This window comes from Crinia signifera, chromosome 7 (assembly GCF_055691185.1).
Source record: "Crinia signifera chromosome 7, ASM5569118v1, whole genome shotgun sequence".
NCBI lineage: Eukaryota > Metazoa > Chordata > Amphibia > Anura > Myobatrachidae > Crinia > Crinia signifera.
In genome coordinates this window covers 27274383-27294222 of record NC_139223.1, presented here as the reverse complement: position 1 = coordinate 27294222, position 19840 = coordinate 27274383, and the positions used below count along the sequence as shown (strand labels likewise).

Below are 19840 nucleotides of genomic sequence, written 5' to 3'. Positions count from 1 at the left end.
CAAGTACACAAGTGTGAGCTGGCTCTCCCCGAGCATGCCAGAAAGTCGGGATATCCTTAACAGGCCTCTATCATTTTTGGATTCACTGGTTTCTGTAAGGTTTGGTTGCTACACGCTGAGTGTTCTTTACCTAGAGAGATTTGACTGTATCTGTATTGGGTCTCCGCTGTTACTAGTGCCAGACGACAAAGCTTTCCTTGTAGTACATCACCTTGTAGTGGGATTAATGCATGAAAAATACACAGCCTTGTTTACACCTAAATATCATACATAGCTAGGGACCGTAATAAATCTCTATGGACGTGGAAACCGCAGGGACCGTTTCTCATATCTCCAAATCATTGGAATATCACCGGCAGTGCGGTCCTATAAGGTCCGTTTAAGTCACTTTCTTGAGTTCCGGAGACTATTTGGAATTTGTGCAGATTCTGGGCTTTTGGAGTAAGGAAGGTCCACCACCTCCCCATGGAAGATACCCCCTATGTGCACATAGGGCATTTATTTAAGGTCAGTTAGTAATTCTGTGTCTCACCAGATACAGGAAGGACCTTTTATACAGAGTTTGATAAGTAGAGGTCTTTAATCCTGTTGACGTATATGGAAACACCGCGCCGGTGATATTCCAATTTTTTGGAGGTTGGAGGATTGTGGTACATCCTGGGGAGTGTTCACCAGCTGCAGTGTTAAGGGGCGCAGTCATTGTCCTATCATCCTTGTTTCCACTGCTCATATGTTTGCGACTAATTCCACAAAAAATACCCGTTTTCGGGGGTTTGCTGTATTTATCAAGTATCCTCGGAATGTATCTACGAGTACCACAGCAGGAATCCCTCTTTAGCCGCCGGCAGCCGCATCCCCCATATGTTTCTATGGGGGGGATGCAATGCTGCCCGATGTATCAATATCGGACAACATCGGGTCCTGCGGTAGCCCATTTTAGCCTACAGGCTACAGACCGCACTGCCAGTGGTGCAGTGCGGGCAGCCGGGGTCGGCACAACAACGCATGCACAGACCCCCAATCGAACTGAGGTCATGGGTTCGATTCCCACCATGGCCCTACTGTGCTGAGTTTGTATTTTCTCCCCCTGCTTGCGTGGGTTTCCTCCGGGTACTCCGGTTTCCTTCCACAATCCAAAAATATACAGGTAGGCTAATTGTGTTATTATAGCTACACGTTAAGCAACAATTCCCAAGCACCACCACCCACCGCCCACCCACCCCCCCTCGCTCCAATACTAGTTGTTCCTGCACAGTTTGGATTCAGGGCCTGGATGGTGTACGTGACACATTCCTGCTCACAGTAATAATAACACTGGGTAGCCATAGGGGACACCCAGTCACACAGCGATGCATGGATTCAGGTCTGGTTACATTGTCATGATATTATATTTTGCTTACATATTAAACCTCCCCGCGTTCCAATAACAAAATGCACAAAGGAGCGGGCTGCAAAAGGGGCAAGTTACCCGGTCACATGGTGTCTTACGCAGCCTCCTGTGTAAATAGATCTTCCTGTGTCTCATTACAAAGCCTGGTATCATCTGTGTGCTCTCTGTAACGCGTCCTGTCTCTGTGTGACTCATCGCTCCTACCTGAATCAGGATAGTAGGTGGGGAGGATGAGAGCGGATGTTCCACGTATATATTTAGATTTGTAATTAGAGGTTTTGCTGTTCATGCAACTACAAAACTCCACGGGAGATTTAAATTATTAGTTTCCCATTAATTAAAGAATATATAATAATTGGCGGCGTATGCAGCGTATTTGGGAAAGTACAGTATATACAGTCATGTTACCTTTTGCATCTCCTGTTGTGGTATAAAATAGTCCTGTCTTACTACATAGGGGGCCAAACAATGATCCGTTGCCCTTGTTTGTTTTGCAGAACCTCCGGGTCCGTAGCATTGAAGGCGCAGAGTTTTATACCCGTTTCTCAACCAAGTTTAAGGGATCACTAGGACAGAAGTTCATGTTTGTGGATGGAGACAAAGCTGTGTGTGGATCGTACAGGTAAGCCCACTGTGGATGGTGCCCCACTTCGGAGGTTCTAGCATGGTCACTAGATGGACAGTAAGCAGGAGTCTACTTGGAAAGGTGTCAACAAACCAGATGGGCGGACCATGATGAGAGGGGGACAGTAAGCAGGAATGTACTTGGAAAGGTGGCAACAAACCAGATGGGCAGCCCATGATGAGAGGTGGACAGTAAGCAGGAATGTACTTGGAAAGGTGGCAACAAACCAGATGGGCAGCTCATGATGAGAGGGGGACAGTAAGCAGGAGTGTACTTGGAAAGGTGGCAACAAACCAGATGGGCAGCTCATGAAGAGAGGTGGACAGTAAGCAGGAGTGTACTTGGAAAGGTGGCAACAAACCAGATGGGCAGCCCATGATGAGAGGGGGACAGTAACAGGAGTGTACTTGGAAAGGTGGCAACAAACCAGATGGGCGGCCCATGATGAGAGGGACAGTAAGCAGGAGTGTACTTAGAAAGGCGACAACAAACCAGATGGGCGGACCATGATGAGAGAGGGACAGTAAGCAGGAATGTACTTGGAAGGGTGGCAACAAACCAGATGGGAAGCCCATGATGAGAGGGGGACAGTAAGCAGGAGTGTACTTGGAAAGGTGGCAACAAACCAGATGGGCGGCCCATGATGAGAGGGGGACAGTAATAGGAGTGTACTTGGAAAGGTGACAACAAACCAGACGGGCAGCTCATGATGAGAGGGGGACAGTAAGCAGGAGTGTACTTGGAAAGGTGGCAACAAACCAGATGGGCAGCTCATGATGAGAGGTGGACAGTAACAGGAGTCTACTTGGAAAGGTGTCAACAAACCAGACGGGCAGCCCTTGATGAGAGGTGGACAGTAAGCAGGAGTCTACTTGGAAAGGTGTCAACAAACCAGATGGGCGGACCATGATGAGAGAGGGACAGTAAGCAGGAATGTACTTGGAAGGGTGGCAACAAACCAGATGGGAAGCCCATGATGAGAGGGGGACAGTAAGCAGGAGTGTACTTGGAAAGGTGGCAACAAACCAGATGGGCGGCCCATGATGAGAGGGGGACAGTAATAGGAGTGTACTTGGAAAGGTGACAACAAACCAGACGGGCAGCTCATGATGAGAGGGGGACAGTAAGCAGGAGTGTACTTGGAAAGGTGGCAACAAACCAGATGGGCAGCTCATGATGAGAGGTGGACAGTAACAGGAGTCTACTTGGAAAGGTGTCAACAAACCAGATGGGCGGACCATGATGAGAGGGGGACAGTAAGCAGGAATGTACTTGGAAAGGTGGCAACAAACCAGATGGGCAGCCCATGATGAGAGGGGGACAGTAACAGGAGTGTAATTGGAAAGGTGGCAACAAACCAGATGGGCAGCCCATGATGAGAGGTGGACAGTAAGCAGGAATGTACTTGGAAAGGTGGCAACAAACCAGATGGGCAGCTCATGATGAGAGGGGGACAGTAAGCAGGAGTGTACTTGGAAAGGTGGCAACAAACCAGATGGGCAGCCCATGATGAGAGGGGGACAGTAACAGGAGTGTACTTGGAAAGGTGGCAACAAACCAGATGGGCGGCCCATGATGAGAGGGGGACAGTAACAGGAGTGTACTTGGAAAGGTGGCAACAAACCAGATGGGCGGCCCATGAGAGAGGGACAGTAAGCAGGAGTGTACTTAGAAAGGCGACAACAAACCAGATGGGCAGCCCTTGATGAGAGGTGGACAGTAAGCAGGAGTCTACTTGGAAAGGTGTCAACAAACCAGATGGGCGGACCATGATGAGAGAGGGACAGTAAGCAGGAATGTACTTGGAAGGGTGGCAACAAACCAGATGGGAAGCCCATGATGAGAGGGGGACAGTAAGCAGGAGTGTACTTGGAAAGGTGGCAACAAACCAGATGGGCGGCCCATGATGAGAGGGGGACAGTAATAGGAGTGTACTTGGAAAGGTGACAACAAACCAGACGGGCAGCTCATGATGAGAGGGGGACAGTAAGCAGGAGTGTACTTGGAAAGGTGGCAACAAACCAGATGGGCAGCTCATGATGAGAGGTGGACAGTAAGCAGGAGTGTACTTGGAAAGGTGGCAACAAACCAGATGGGCAGCTCATGATGAGAGGGGGACAGTAACAGGAGTGTACTTGGAAAGGTGGCAACAAACCAGATGGGCGGTTCATGATGAGAGGTGGACAGTAAGCAGGAGTGTACTTGGAAAGGTGGCAACAAACCAGATGGGCGGCTCATGATGAGAGGTGGACAGTAAGCAGGAGTGTACTTGGAAAGGTGGCAACAAACCAGATGGGCAGCTCATGATGAGAGAGGGACAGTAAGCAGGAGTGTACTTGGAAAGGTGGCAACAAACCAGATGGGCGGCTCATGATGAGAGGTGGACAGTAAGCAGGAGTGTACTTGGAAAGGTGGCAACAAACCAGATGGGCGGCTCATGATGAGAGGTGGACAGTAAGCAGGAGTGTACTTGGAAAGGTGGCAACAAACCAGATGGGCGGCTCATGATGAGAGGTGGACAGTAAGCAGGAGTGTACTTGGAAAGGTGGCAACAAACCAGATGGGCGGCTCATGATGAGAGGTGGACAGTAAGCAGGAGTGTACTTGGAAAGGTGGCAACAAACCAGACGGGCAGCTCATGATGAGAGGTGGACAGTAAGCAGGAGTGTACTTGGAAAGGTGACAACAAACCAGATGGGCAGCTCATGATGAGAGGTGGACAGTAAGCAGGAGTGTGCTTGGAAAGGTGGCAACAAACCAGATGGGCAGCTCATAAAGAGAGGTGGACAGTAAGCAGGAGGTTACTTGGAAAGGTGGCAACAAACCAGATGGGCAGCTCATGAAGAGAGGTGGACAGTAAGCAGGAGTGTACTTGGAAAGGTGGCAACAAACCAGATGGGCAGCTCATGATGAGAGGGGGACAGTAACAGGAGTGTACTTGGAAAGGTGGCAACAAACCAGATGGGCAGCTCATGAAGAGAGGTGGACAGTAAGCAGGAGTGTACTTGGAAAGGTGGCAACAAACCAGATGGGCGGCCCATGAGAGAGGGACAGTAAGCAGGAGTGTACTTAGAAAGGCGGCAACAAACCAGATGGGAAGCCCATGATGAGAGGTGGACAGTAAGCAGGAGTCTACTTGGAAAGGTGTCAACAAACCAGATGGGCGGCCCATGATGAGAGAGGGACAGTAAGCAGGAATGTACTTGGAAGGGTGGCAACAAACCAGATGGGAAGCCCATGATGAGAGGGGGACAGTAACAGGAGTGTACCTGGAAAGGTGACAACAAACCAGACGGAAGGTGGCAACAAACCAGATGGGCGGCCCATGAGAGAGGGACAGTAAGCAGGAGTGTACTTAGAAAGGCGGCAACAAACCAGATGGGAAGCCCATGATGAGAGGTGGACAGTAAGCAGGAGTCTACTTGGAAAGGTGTCAACAAACCAGATGGGCGGCCCATGATGAGAGAGGGACAGTAAGCAGGAATGTACTTGGAAGGGTGGCAACAAACCAGATGGGAAGCCCATGATGAGAGGGGGACAGTAACAGGAGTGTACCTGGAAAGGTGACAACAAACCAGACGGGCAGCTCATGATGAGAGGGGGACAGTAAGCAGGAGTGTACTTGGAAAGGTGGCAACAAACCAGATGGGCAGCTCATGATGAGAGGTGGACAGTAAGCAGGAGTGTACTTGGAAAGGTGGCAACAAACCAGATGGGCGGCCCATGATGAGAGGTGGACAATAAGCAGGAGTGTACTTGGAAAGGTGGCAACACACCAGATGGGCAGCTCATGATGAGAGAGGGACAGTAAGCAGGAGTGTAATTGGAAAGGTGGCAACAAACCAGATGGACAGCCTATGAGAGAGGGACAGTAAGCAGGAGTGTAATTGGAAAGGTGGCAACAAACCAGATGGGCAGCCCATGATGAGAAAGGGATTATTGGCCATCCTTCTACATGTAAGATAGTTCAGCTGATAACATACAATAGGGGCAGTCTATGACTATTCATTTGGGTCTGTTGCGTAAATGACTTTTTACTTTACTAAACTTTTATATTTGGTCATATTTTTCAGACACTTATTATTTTTCTTTTTCTTTTATATTAGCTTTACCTGGTCGGCGGCAAGGATCGACCGAAATCTGATCACCGTCCTCTCTGGCCAAGTAGTGGAGAGTTTTGACCGGCAATTCCAGGAACTCTATCTGCTGTCCAAGAGTGTCAGTCTGAAGAATGTTCCAATGGATAATGAGCCGATACCAGAACCAGTTGTACTGCCCGCTTCCGTACCCAGCGCAACTTCCGAAGCAATTGCCCGGAAGATGCATAACCCCAAATATGCTCTGGTGAATGTCAAGAGTGCCAGTGAGTCTGGCAAGGAAGTGAAACCAGAAGCCAACGCTGTCAAGAAAATCATCACCAAGACCAGAGGTCCGATCTTATCTCATATGGATGAGCCCCAGATTCACCCAGCACTACAAGATATGGAGAGGGCCAACATGTTCGACTATCTGCCCACGTGGGTGGAGCCAGACCCAGAACCGGGAAGTGATATCTTAGGCTATATTAATATCATTGACCCCAGTATCAAGAATGCACAGCTCTCACAGATGAACAGAATCAAGATTTGTGACACTTCCCAAGCAACGGCTCATTATATGCAGCAGAGCAGGGAGAATGAACTGCGGCAAAACCAGAACAGTCCAATCTGTAGCCATAGCAACACTAACCCATCTAGACAAGCCAGCCAAGGCGAAGGGTCCGATATTGGTAATGGCCAAGGTAATCCATCAAGGCAGGGGAGCCAAGATGAGCCATCTAGACCTAGTCACAGCCAGGGAAGCCTATCCAAGCAGGCCAGCCAAGATGTGGAGTCTGGACTCAGTAAAACCCAGGCTCCCCAAGAGGAACAGTCGGGACCTAGTAATAGTTGTGGTAGCCCATCTAGGCAGGAGTCTATCCCAAACTCAGACAATGTGCCCACAGAAGCCTCCAATGTGATTGAGGATTTAGAACCTCCCCATTCTCCACGGAAGCCTGTAGAAGGCTTTGCAGAACTGGCTGGGAGTCATCACCTTGTGTCCAATAACAAAGGTCCGGGAGCAGCTGACGGTAATCCACCTCCGGTGCCAAAGCCAAGAACCGTTCCAGTAACGGACTTCATTACCATGAAGAACACCCTGAACACCAAATCTAGCATGCCCGGCTCCCCAACGGGTGAAAACACTGTGCCATCTGTCAACGGTGTGGATGCCGAGGGAAGTGAGGTGGAAGATATTGATCTTCTCATTGAGAATGAACACACGGACAGTGATCGGCAGGGAGACCATGCTGATGTGTATCGGTTGTGCTCTGAGGAATATTCCTCCAGCGGTTCTGGTTCTCTGCCCCCTTCCAATGCCTCCTCCGTGTCTGAGGAGTACTACCCCTCCTCATCTGTGCACAGGAGGAGCTCGGATCGTATACCCAACGGGGATCGCCCTACTCCTCACAGGAAGATGAGCGATGGCCACATAAGCAGAGGAAGCTTCCTGAGCCCTTCCAGCTCCTCTCAGCATTTAATGGACAGGAGAGCCGCTGAAAATGGCAAGAGGAGGAACACACTGGAGGAGGAGCTGAAACGTGTGCTATCCTCAGGCCATCAAGTCCAAGGGACAGACCGGATCTACGCCTTGGATCCTCCTCAGGTGTGTATTGATATCCGCGGGTATGATCTGCCGCAAACCAACATCAAAAGCGAATCAGAGACCTAAAAATAATGATTTGTGTTTCACTATATTAACTACTGTAGTGGTGGATTTTGACACCATGACTTTCTGGTAGCTGTTTGGAATGAGCGTCCTATCACCTTCTTCGTTCTGGACGTTGTCCGGATTGGCTGCATGATGGCCATTCCAGTCCAATGGGCATGCAGGAGCTGGCAAAAGCTGAATTACTTTGTGCCGCTGTTACTATTCCAGCGCTCTGATTGGCTCTGACAGGATCTTGCTTTGCAGCCCCCTCCACATTTTATGTGTAACCATCTGATGAGCATATTAGGTACTCTGTCCCTAGCCAAGGCAGCTAAGAAAACATGAAGGCCGTAACAAATGCTGTTCTTGTGTATTTTGAGACACAAACTGCAGGTTGTGGTATACTTGACAGACTATGAGGTGTAATAATGGAGATTTGAGCTGTGGTACAATTGTTATTGCCTCAGCTTTAAGAGAGCTTACCCTGTTACCTCACAAAACTCTTAATGGTAAACAGTGTTACACATAATGGGCCAGATGTGTCAAGCTTCCAAAAGTGATAAACAGCCAGCCAATCAGCTCGTAACTGTCATTTTCCAAACCCAACTTGTAACATGGCAGGTAGGAGCTGATTGGCTGGCTGTTTATCACTCTTTTGAAGCTTGATACATCTGGGCCTATGTGCCTACTGTTCAAACAGAGACTAATTCAATGATATGGTGCCAGGGTCACAACCTGTCTGTAACCTCATGTAGTCATGTTCCTTGTTATTTTCTAGATTGTGCTATGTAAAAGGACAGCGATTGGGTCTAAAACCAGTTGCCGCTTTTGTTTAAAATATGGCTGCTCTCTCCTTGGGGGGTAGCAAGACATATACAGTGCTTTTCACTAAAGTTCAAGTTGCAGAGGAGACGGCCATTTTGTTAGTTGATGTAATATTTGTGTGAACCTGGAAGCAAATGTATGGGGTCACATGCACTAGTTTTCTATTGGTTACTTTTGGGGCCGAAACCTGGTTCAACATACAAAATGGCTCCCTCCTCTATGTGCAGGTTACATGAGAGAAATTATTATTTTTGACCAACTTGCAACTGATTTGGTGAACATGTCTAATGCAATAAAGGGGACATATTCTACTTTAGTGATTTTCAAATTGCGGCACACCAAAACAATATTTTAAATTGACAAGGCACAGCATCAGACCTCCACAGGGAAAAACACATTAACCCACATGGGGGGGGGGGGGGGGGGGGGAGGGAGGGAATCAAACCTATTGGCCCCCATATGAAAAAAAAAAAACAATTGCACTGGTCCCCACAGGTAATAGAGATAAAACATTGGCCCTCAAATGAAAACAAGTGACCAGTGAATAACAGTTGAACTGGTGGTGCTGGCTGTAAACTAATGTGAACATCTCTAGCTCAGGTGCCACACTTGAAAAAAGTTCAAGACACACTAGTGCGACACGGCACAGGGGTTGAAAAACACTTTTCTGCTTGGAAATTGAGGTTGGACCCATCTCTCGGGGAAACAACATTGCTGCTTTACATACTCTGTGTTATTACGCTACTTAACTGTGAGAACTGGTTTACACGTCACAAACAAAATGGCTGCCTCTGGATCCGTTCTCTTTGCGTAAAATAATATGTAGGTATAGTCAACAAACATTGGGGCAGATGTATTAAGCCTTAAGAGATAAATGCAAGGGTGATAAGGAGAGATAAACTTCCAGCCAATCACCTGCTAACTGCCATGTTACAGGCTGTGTTTGAAAAAAGTCAGTAAGGAGCTGATTGGCTGGACGTTTATCTCTCCTTATCACCCTTGTATTTATCTCTTGTTAAGGCTTAATACATCTGCCCCATTGACCCTTATTCTGGTTCACTCACAAGGGCAAATTTATTCTCAAATGGACAAAACCATGTGCACTGCAGGGGGCAGATGTAACATGTGCAGAGCTTCAGATTTGGGTGTTATTTTGTTTATGTGCTTTATTGCTTTATTATTACACTGCAATATAGATCTCACTTTGAAGTAAAACCCCACCCAAATCTAATTCTCTCTGCACAAGTTACATCTGCCCCACCTGCAGTGCACATAGTTTTGTCCATTTGAGAAGGAATTTGCCTTTACGAGTGAACCAGAATAAAGGACCATTGCCTCCATGGTGATTTCTGTGGCTTTTTCTGTTAACCAACCCCTGTATTCAATTGCAATGAACACTGTATAATATCTTATATAGCAAGCACCCTGCTCCTAGCTCCAGAGGCACAGACTAGGTAACCGTGCTGAAATATAGCCCAAATCTGAAAGTTCTAGCACTTCAGAACTTGGGTCAGATTCGGTGTGAACCGGATCCCACCTGAATGATCCTAATCACATAGTGATCTGGAACAGCGGAGACATATGATCTGATTTGTGGCCAGATAAGGTGCCAGAGGTTGGAATATCTGTAGGAGAGACTGTAGTTCTTTTGCAGCCTTGAGGAATGAGCCTGGCACACTGTATTAAGCCTGTGCCCGTCTGATCACCCATGGCCTGTACACTGCGTTCCTGTCAGGGATGTTTACAGTGGCACACCATTTCTCACACGTCTGTCTGCGTTTTTATTTGTAACCCTAACCTTGCTTTTGCACGTTGTAAGGATTTATTTTGATCATTCTTGTTGGAAGTGGTATAAAGCGCTGGGCCAGCTGCCTGGTGGCGTCTGTGTAATCAATCAGTCAGATATCACTAGATTGTGGATTCGGACTTTCTCTGTGACGTAAACAGTTGTTTAAAGGATGTTAAGAAACGGTCTCATAAATAATAGGGTGTGAGGGATTATAATTTTTTTTGTTTGTACTAAGCTTCAAAAAGTGATAAAATGGACAGTGATAAACAGCCAGCCAATCAGCTCCTAACTCCCATTTTATAAGCACAGCCTGTAACATGACAGTTGGAGCTGATTGGCTGGCTGTTTATCACTCTCCATTTTATCACTTTTTGAAACTTGATACATCTGGCCCATAATGTTCAAGGTTTGACACCTGTGCCATATCCACGGCCAGTCCACCACTGACTTCACACCCTGCCAACACTCCCCAGTTACGGCATGCCCTCACCTTGCCTAGCCATAGTTATACCTCTCCCTGCCCACCCCCCCATTCAGAGCTATCAATGGCTTGGTCTAACAACAATCAGGCAAATGTTTTACTGTGGTGTTATCATTTCATTCAGTGGAAGTTTTAACCCTTTGAGTGCCGAGAGATCCTCAAAATATCTGCTAAAAATGCCAGCGTTGCTCACGGCGACTGTTCTTTCAGTATAAATAAATCTACATACAACCAAGCGTAGTTACATATTGCACCCAAAAAATAGAACAGTCGCTGTGATTGACACTAGCTTTCCTATTTTGAGGACCTCTCACCGCAACGTTGGCGCTCAAATGGTTAATAATGGCCCCCCTATACTTAAAAATGATCCTTTCGAGGTTATTACTTAAAATTGCTGTAATGTTTCCAGTCAGTGCGGCCTGCGAGGAAATACAATTAACGTAGATGAAGAGAGATCCCGCCACCCTCTATGCACCATATAACGGAGGCATGTCCAAACTGCGGCCCTCCAGCTGTTGTGAAACTACACATCCCAGCATGCTTTGCCATAGTTTTAGCATTCCCTAATAGCTAAACTGTGGCAAGGCATGATGGGAATTGTAGTTTTACAACAGCTGGAGGGCCGCAGTTTGGACATGCCTGATCTAAAGCATTGAGCTTTTACCTTGTGTGTTTTTTATTGGCGATCCTCTGATCTCTGAGAACACATTTAATGCTGATTTGAGGTGATCTATGCCCAAAACACTCTCCCAATAACGCCACAGTACCTGTTCCTGGTTCTGTCACTCTGCAGGCGTCTATTCTTCATATAAACCGTGTATTCACCCATTTATTTTACCACATCTATTCCCCTCAGATTACTGTGACCCGCACATACCCTTGGCCTACTGTGTAGCACGGTGCCTGTTTGCAGACCAGGAACGCCTGTTACTTGTCATATCCATATTCGTTACAGTGCCATTAGCCCACACAAGCTGGCATTGTGCTGATGGCAGTGAAATGCACGTGGCGTTATATACAAGTGGAATATAAGAGGGTTAAAGGTCAATGTGTGGACGGCCCAAAGATACTTTATATTACAGTATGGGGTGTGGTATAGGGTTCCGACATTCATTATCCCGACCTCGGGATCCCGAATGGCCGGACCCAGACAGCATGGTGAGAGCAACAAAGCCCCTTGCAGGCTCGCTGCGCTGCTATTCTATTCTCCCTCTATGGGGGTCGTGGACCCCCACAAGGGAGAATAGCCAGTGGCCGTCGGGCCCCCGTGTGTCTGGGTTTTGACTGTCGGGATCCCAACGTCGGGTAAATGACTGTCGGGATCCCGACTATCGGGACCCCGTCCGGCACCCACAGTATTTCACTTCCCATAGCACCCCTATGTAGTAGCCCACCTAACCTGGATAGAGGGCCCGACTGATCATCCCCGGCATGACGATGAAGATCATGGGTAGCATTTTGAGATAGCTGGCGAGGATGGATCCTGCCTTGGCGTGACTCAGGTTCTTGGCGGACAGCGACCGCTGCACGATGACCTGGTGAAAGAGGAGGAGGAGGAGATTAGTGGGTGGCTTCTGTCTGATGAAGGGCCACAACACATTATAAGGCTTTGGGTAGAGAAAGCATCCCATTGGTCGTGGTGACCTGGGCACTACATGAGGGATTGCTTTATAACACCCGGTTAACTCTCCGCAACAGGTACCATGCTCTGCACTGGGATGTGTTTGTAGATGTGCTGCCCCCTAGTGGCTGTATACAAATTTACATTACTTTTAATTTAAAAAAAAAATAGGTGCAATGGGTCAGGTGTACTAATATGGAGACACAAAGCCTTTTAATGCAAACAGCAGGGAGTGAATAGATTCAAAGCGTCTCAGACATTGCGTTCCTCAGAGCCTCATTGTGCAGTAAATCCCCAGTACTATCCCACCCCAGGTGAGCACTTTAATGCAGATAAAGGCAGCATGTGGCCACCTGCCACCTAACATGCTAGGGGAGGACACAAGCTCTGTGTATAGCTGACGCCAGTGCGCTGTGCTTCATAGTAACGCTGCAGGCCTTCTTGGCTTTTCAGTTCTTTGCCCCTACTGACCCTGCTGGCTATTAGTCTATACTAACATCCTATCCTTTTCTTCAAGGGGAACCCGCTGTTTCAGTACAGTGCAAACGGGACGACTGGAGGCTATGACCGGTTCCAGGCCCACCCTGACACCAGGAACACCGGCAAGGGAAGAGGCAATAAAGAGAGTCTGGACGGTGCGTACCGGCATGTCCACCGGAATCCAGAATCTCCAGGGGCAAGATCCAGACTCTGGAGCAGCAAGGACTACGGGAGCAGCTATACGAGCCCCACTGCTCAGAGTCCAGTACCTGACAATGCAAACACTCCCTTTGGGATTCCCTATTCTAAGTTGTCCCAGGCGAAACACCTCAAGAGCAAGATCGGAGCTTCCAGCCTGGACTCCAGAAGGAAAGGACATGTCCCCCGAGGACACAAGGACCTTTAAATAAGATTTGGGGGACAGGTTCTAAGTTGGCAGTGCAGAGATTTCCCTCCGTGAAGCCCGGGACTAAGGGGCGCTGGTTCCTCCGTACTACGGGAATGCCCAGGTGCTCTGAGCAGGTGGACGTTCTGTAATGTAAGCCCAACGGTTGGAGAACACGGACTGTGGTCTACCCTGATCCAGATACCCCGGAAACATGCTGCTTTTCTTACATACAGAGGCGCCTAAATGCCCCAGATATGTATGTGCTTGGTGCAGCTGTGTCCCTCTTCTGCCTGGGCTGCTGGTTCTGCGCTTCCGCCCGACCTGTTTACATTGTTACTTGAACCGCGTCATTTAACGAGGAGCTTGGAGTGCGGCAAATGTATTAAGTTGTGATTTCTCATTCCGCTGTAGTGGATCCAGACATTCCTACCGCAAGGATAGCGTTCGTCCTCTGTGTTCCGAAAATGGTGCTGTTGGGTTTTAGTTTGTGGCTTGTGATCAGAACGTGCGTCTGGGAAGCCACTGCTGTTATTAGCGGTCATTTGTGTAGCGCCAAAGGCGCTTTATAAATGACACCTCTGTCATCTAAGCTTCTCCTAACGCTCACTGTCGCCCGGCCTGGCGCTTTGGCATTGTTTACCCTGGTTCCTAAACTTGCTGCAATTTGTATGTATGTGAATATGTAACTTTATGTAGATACATGTGTGTATGTATGTACTGTATATATTAGACTTCTGTATGCGAGACCAACTCATCAGGTACTAGTGCTAGGGGTACAGATCCCGAAGTCATTGTGGGGCCATCTTTGTTCTGCCAGGCAGGATCATAGCTACGGCATAACGTTTTTTAGAAGCGAGAGAGATTTCCCATAGCAACCAATCAGATACTACTTCTTATTTATCTAGCTGCAGTGTTTTTCAACCACTGTGCTGTGGCACACTAGTGGGCCTTGAGCTGTTCTCAAGTGTACCCTTAGATGTAGCGATGCCCAAACCAGTTACAGCCACCACCAGTTCAACTGTTATTTACTGGTCTCTTCATGTAAAGGGCCAATGTATTTTATTTTTGTTACCTGTGGGGACCAGTGTGGTTGTTTTTTTTTTTTATATGGGGGCTAATAGTTTTTTTTTTTTTTCTTCCTGTGGGGGGCAATGTGTTTTGCCCTGTGGGGAATGTCATGTTGTGCCTTCGCAATTTTAAAAGGTTGAAAAGGTAAAAAGGTTGAAAATCACTGTTCTAGAGGATAAGAGCTAGAATCTGGTTGCTACGGGCAACATCTCTCTTCTAAAAACTCCCACGTTAGTAAATTCACCCCTTGGAGACTACAATGGATGGTATGAAAAAGTCCCCAAAACGGTGAAAAACATGCCATGTCGATTTTCAGGTGTCAACCTTTTTTGTCAATATCTAACTAGTACATGTTGACCCTTTTGTATGTCGACCTATTTACGGTCTACCTAGAGATTGTCTGTGAGCCATACAGAGACCTTTAATAATATCCCTTCAATCAGGGACACTCAAGGACTGTACAGGTTCTGTGGCTGTTGGGCTGCCATTCTGCATTCCACCCGGCTTAGCCAGCCCCAAAACCTGTGTAAATCAAAGGTGTCTGGGATTAAAGGGATAATATGTTAAAGCGACTCTTTTCTTTGGGGGGAAAAAAAGTATCTTACACTCGCCCCAAGCCGCATTCCAATGTCTGCAGTCACATTTCTATACATGAATGGAATATAAGATGGCAATAATTGTGTTTTCTCTTGTTAGATAGGAAATGATCTCTATCCTCTGTACAAAGCCTCAGGCTGGTCACTGCATCAGGTTAGATATTGCATTAATGACCATTGGTTGAACTTTTTAAGTGCTGCTTTCTATTTTTAATACTTGTGCACTTTAACAGGGGAGAGAATATTCTAACAAGTGTCAGATTCCTCAGGGAAGGGGATATGCATATAAACGCCACACGTCCGATACAGTCGGCCACTCAACCCCCACCTGGCCAAGCCAAATGCTTGATACTTAATGCGGGTGTTAGCGCCTTCAGTCAGCCGGTGCAATACGTTCTGACAGCGATTATTACCTGGTCCGTGCACCAATACCAGGCGGCAAGTATGGTAAGGCCAAAGGTCATGCCTGGCCAAGGGAGGTCCCCAGAGACCGGGTCACGGAACAGATGCATGGCATCGGAGCGAGGCAGGTGGCACGTGGTGTTGGGGACGATGAGAGCTGGAATGGCGGCGGCGTATGCTTTTTGCAGATTTTGGTAGCCTCCAATTTTGTTAAATGCTGGAAAGAAAAATAAATATATAACTAAAAATGTGAAAAACCAAAAATGTTCTAGAACAGATGCGGAAACGTAGGTTCCGACTGTCGGCCTAGCAGTAAAGCTTTCGTTTGAACCTTGAGACCATGTTTGGTGTGTTTTTACATAATCTGTGAACAGCGGCAGCCCTGTAGCTGTACAGTAATGTGGCCATTTTGTGAGCCGTAGTCATGACAATGCACAGCCTAGCAATTCAATAGGCAATATTCCTGTTTGTCTACAAAATGGCCGCTGTGGCTAGGTGGCGGGTGCTCTTTATAAGCGGGGTTGTCTGCTAAACTGCTGCACATGGCTGTATCTGCACATATCATACAGTATATGTAAGTGAAAAATCCCCTGACATGTAAGAACTGGTACAGTTATGATAGTAATTCTATACAGTCCAGTGTGTGTCGGCGTTTACAGTGTTTTCTGAGGGAAATGAATACCATTGCTGTCAGGTGACCAGTCGGCCATATTGTCTGTATAAGTCTCATCTACCGTCTAAATTTGTCTTTTAAATGACCAGAGATCAGCGAATACCCTGCTGTCTGTTTCCTCGTGTTTCAGCTGTGACAATCTGCAAAGTTCTGAGACGTATTTTTGTATGGTGTCAAATAAATTTTTAAGCTATTTTAAAATATATGCAGTATTTAAAACCCTTTCCTGGTGTCCTCTGATTTGTCTGTCCCACTGACGTCCGTTATTTTATTCATAGGACGTAAAAGCTCATGTCTGTTTTCCGTACGCAAGGAAGCCTTTAAAACAGGCCTGGATAGCTGTGCTGAAACTACAAGTCCCAGCATGCCCTGCCACGTTTCTCTGCTGAATTGTAGCAGAGCATGCTGGGATGTGTAGTTTTACAGCAGCAGGAGCCACAGGTTTGCCAGACCTGCTTCATAATATCAACTGAGTTATACAAGGCATATCTAGGGATGACCATCGGTGCAGTCGCCATCGATGGTTGGCATCCATGGCAATACTGCAACCAGCCATTGATAGTAACAAACTATTTGATGGATGACCATCAATAGTTTTACCTGTTGATGGTCATCCAATTTCTTTGACGCACTGGACCATGGGCCAACTAAAATGTGGGGTGGTGGAGCTATGCTCTATGTCCCGCAAAAAAGTTTTGCTGTGCCATCGATGGAGGGAAACCATCTGGCTGCTCTCCATCAATGGCAAACTTTTTCACCATTGGTCGTAAACCATCGATGGTCGATGGCCATTACTAGGCGGGTCCATGTTCAGTGTTTTGTTCCCATCTGCCTTCTGTGTGACAGCTGGAAACTTCTATCTGGCGTTTTATTGTAACTTACGGCGAATTCTGTGTATTTCACGCGTCCTCTTGTAGATAAACATTACAAATGTATGTAGCCAAACTGTACCAACATAAATATTTATCGTACCCTTTAATTATCTTTTTGGCAGCTACAAAGCACACTGAGAACATGATCACATTATATCTTACAGATGTATTCATCTAACATATAAATCACTACAGCCTATTTTAACTATACAGCGGCTTCTGAAAATGTATTCCGTCATGTTACAGCACCTCCAAAGCATTTTGGTGCCTCAAAGGAATGTTTCCCCTTTCCGATGACTTTAATTGAGGGTTCGGATTCTCCCAAAACCCGTTTAACTCTTCGAGTGCCAAAATCCCTGTGAGCAATGTTCAAAATATCCACGAAAAATTTGAGCATTGCTCACATTTGTTATATAAATTCAAATAAAAAAAATGTGTAAAAAAAGATTAGGTACGTGTGTAGTTTCAAGGAGGCAGGGAAATCGCATCGCATGCGATCCAATGGTACTTGTATCAAGTTGCCCCTGCCCGTTTATCAGACCCCCACTATCCACGTCACCCCGAAGCGTGGTGAGCCCCGCGAGAGGACACAGTACGCGCCCTCCCGATCTATTCATACCCCCACTATTCACTTCGGCGCGGAGTTGATTTTATAAAGTGTGGTGAGCGCAGCGTGCCACCGAGCCCGAAGCGTGGCGAGCAGTCACTGAAAACAAGCCCGAAGCGTGGCGTGTGGATGCGGATTACTTGACGTGTATTCCGCGTCCGCTCACCATGCTTCGGGCTCGTTCTCAATGTCCCCTCACGGGCTCGGTAGCTCGCTGTGCTCGCCACACTTTATTAAATAAACTCCACCCCGATATGGATAGTGGGGGTATGAACAGGTCAGGAGGACGCGTTCCGTGTACACTCGCCACGCTTCGGGATGACGTGGATAGTGGGGGGTGTGCTAAATGTGCTACATGTGATGCGGGAAGGGGCACCTTGGAACTACACAAGTACCATCGCGAAATCGCATGCGATTTTCCTGCCTCCGTGAAACTACACCAGTACCAAAGATTTTATTTCCTATATAATGTAACATTACTGGTCATTATGATGAATAAAAATGTTTACTTGCCAATTTTCACACCTATTTTGACAAATTCACTTTGCGCTCAAAGGATTAAAAACACTGGTGGATCGGTCTTGCTGTGCTTTACAGCCATTGGTATGTGTCATCAGATCACGTTGTTTATGTTGCCGGGGGATAGAACACAGAGCTGCTCAATGGATTTGGCTGTGTTCAGTGCAGAGTATCATGTATGAAGTTATGCGGGGTACTCAGCTACAGGTGATAGAAATACAAGGCTGAAAAGCACAGAGCAAAGGCAAAAAGCTACAACAAAATGAAGTGTGAGGATGGACAGGGACTGGATCGGGGGTCTTGTGTTCCACCCCTTTAATAAGCGGCTCCGTAGCAATATTTGCATGTTCTGTAGAACCCCTTTTTTCTACCCGTATTGGAATTGTTCCCTTTCAGTACAATTAGCGTTTTCTGTGTAGAACAACATCACTTACAGACATGTAGACACATGAAAAGGTTGATATGAGATTTTTTTACGATTTTGTGTTTGTCGACACCTGTCGGCACACTTTAACGTTCCCAGTTGTCATCCGTGTGGATTGTGAAGCTTGAGAAAATTCCAACAAAAGAAACAAATCGTGGAAAAACGCATGACTATCTTTTCGTGCGTCGACTAGTGGTGTTTTGACAGTTTGTGAATGTTGACATATGCTGTCGACCTATCATACCAGTACCCTAAATATCTCTAGTGGAAGCTGGTGTGCGGTCTCCAGAGTAGATGCTTTAGTGTTTCCCATGCCAATCCTGGAATACTCCACCCAAATGATGGTTCTAAATGTGTCCCGGAATAACTACCCAGGGCTTTCCGTGAGAGGTGCGCTGAGCGTGCCGTTAGTGTCTGTCCGTGGTGGAATAGCAGAGGTGCCGGGAACATGCTTCTTCCCAATGCAAAGTATCCACCGACTACACCCAGGATAAACGGGGAAAGGAGCCAGGAATATACCTGTGCTGTGCACATATATCTAGGAGAACTTCACAACCCAGCATCCCCTACGACCGTTCCAACATGCCGTAACAGCAAAACTGCAGCTGTGCATGCTGGGAGGTGTAGTTCCAGAGCAGATGTTGACATACCCCTGATTCAGGCTGATGGGTTTTCAGTACTGCCTGATCTAGCCTGTATTACCTGTGATGGTCAGGATTACAGCCCCCACAATCATGATGACAGTCTGCAGTGCGTCTGTGTAAATCACCGCCGCCAGGCCCCCTGAAAGAGAAGGGAGGTAATAAATTCTGGAGTCATTAAATTATATCATTTCTGTTGTCCTGTTTTTATTGTTCAGAAAACCAAAGGCGATTACTTTGCTAATGACGGGCAATGGTCTCGCTCGCAGGGGGCGATATTGAACCCGGGTTCTATCAGGCCTCTCTCGGGCCTGTGCATCCAGCCACAGAACCTGTGTAATTAATATGTGTCCGGATAGAAAAAGGGATGAGGTGGTAACCCTACTTTGACATGAGCAAGCCCCGCCAAGGTATTGCTATAGCACTATTGTGGCACAAAATAAGAATGAACACTACATACCACTACTGGAACCGTAATACTAAAGTGTTGACCAGGCTAAAAACGCATTAGAAAGAGAGCATTGGTGGAGGCAGCCATTTTGTTTCATGAACCAAAAACCACTGACTTCATGATGAGGTAGACTTTGACATTCTTGTTGCTATGGGATACAGCAAATACTAGCAGATCTGCCTCATAACCAAGTGCAATAACTTACCCTGGAAAAAGTATATACAGGTTGTGTTTCCCATATCCATAATATTTGGGACC

General features: G+C 47.1%; 2 protein-coding genes across 2 annotated transcripts in view; one reads left to right on the top strand and one right to left on the bottom strand.

The window, feature by feature from the left end:
- The window catches only part of SACK1G (scaffolding CK1 anchoring protein G), a 39900-nt gene extending 23610 nt beyond the window's left edge, over positions 1-16290 (top strand). Inside the window, exons 3-5 of the mRNA XM_083152650.1 lie at positions 1888-2012; positions 6122-7700; positions 12979-16290. Of these exons, the coding sequence (XP_083008776.1) occupies positions 1888-2012; positions 6122-7700; positions 12979-13347 (2073 nt within the window). The 3' untranslated portion in view covers positions 13348-16290. The remainder of the gene's footprint in view (positions 1-1887; positions 2013-6121; positions 7701-12978) is intronic.
- SLC5A10 (solute carrier family 5 member 10) overlaps positions 1-19840 on the bottom strand; it is an 84852-nt gene that overhangs the window by 52644 nt on the left and 12368 nt on the right. The window contains exons 6-8 of the mRNA XM_083152653.1: positions 19193-19273; positions 15407-15612; positions 12240-12375 (exon numbers count right to left, since the gene is read on the bottom strand). Of these exons, the coding sequence (XP_083008779.1) occupies positions 12240-12375; positions 15407-15612; positions 19193-19273 (423 nt within the window). The remainder of the gene's footprint in view (positions 1-12239; positions 12376-15406; positions 15613-19192; positions 19274-19840) is intronic.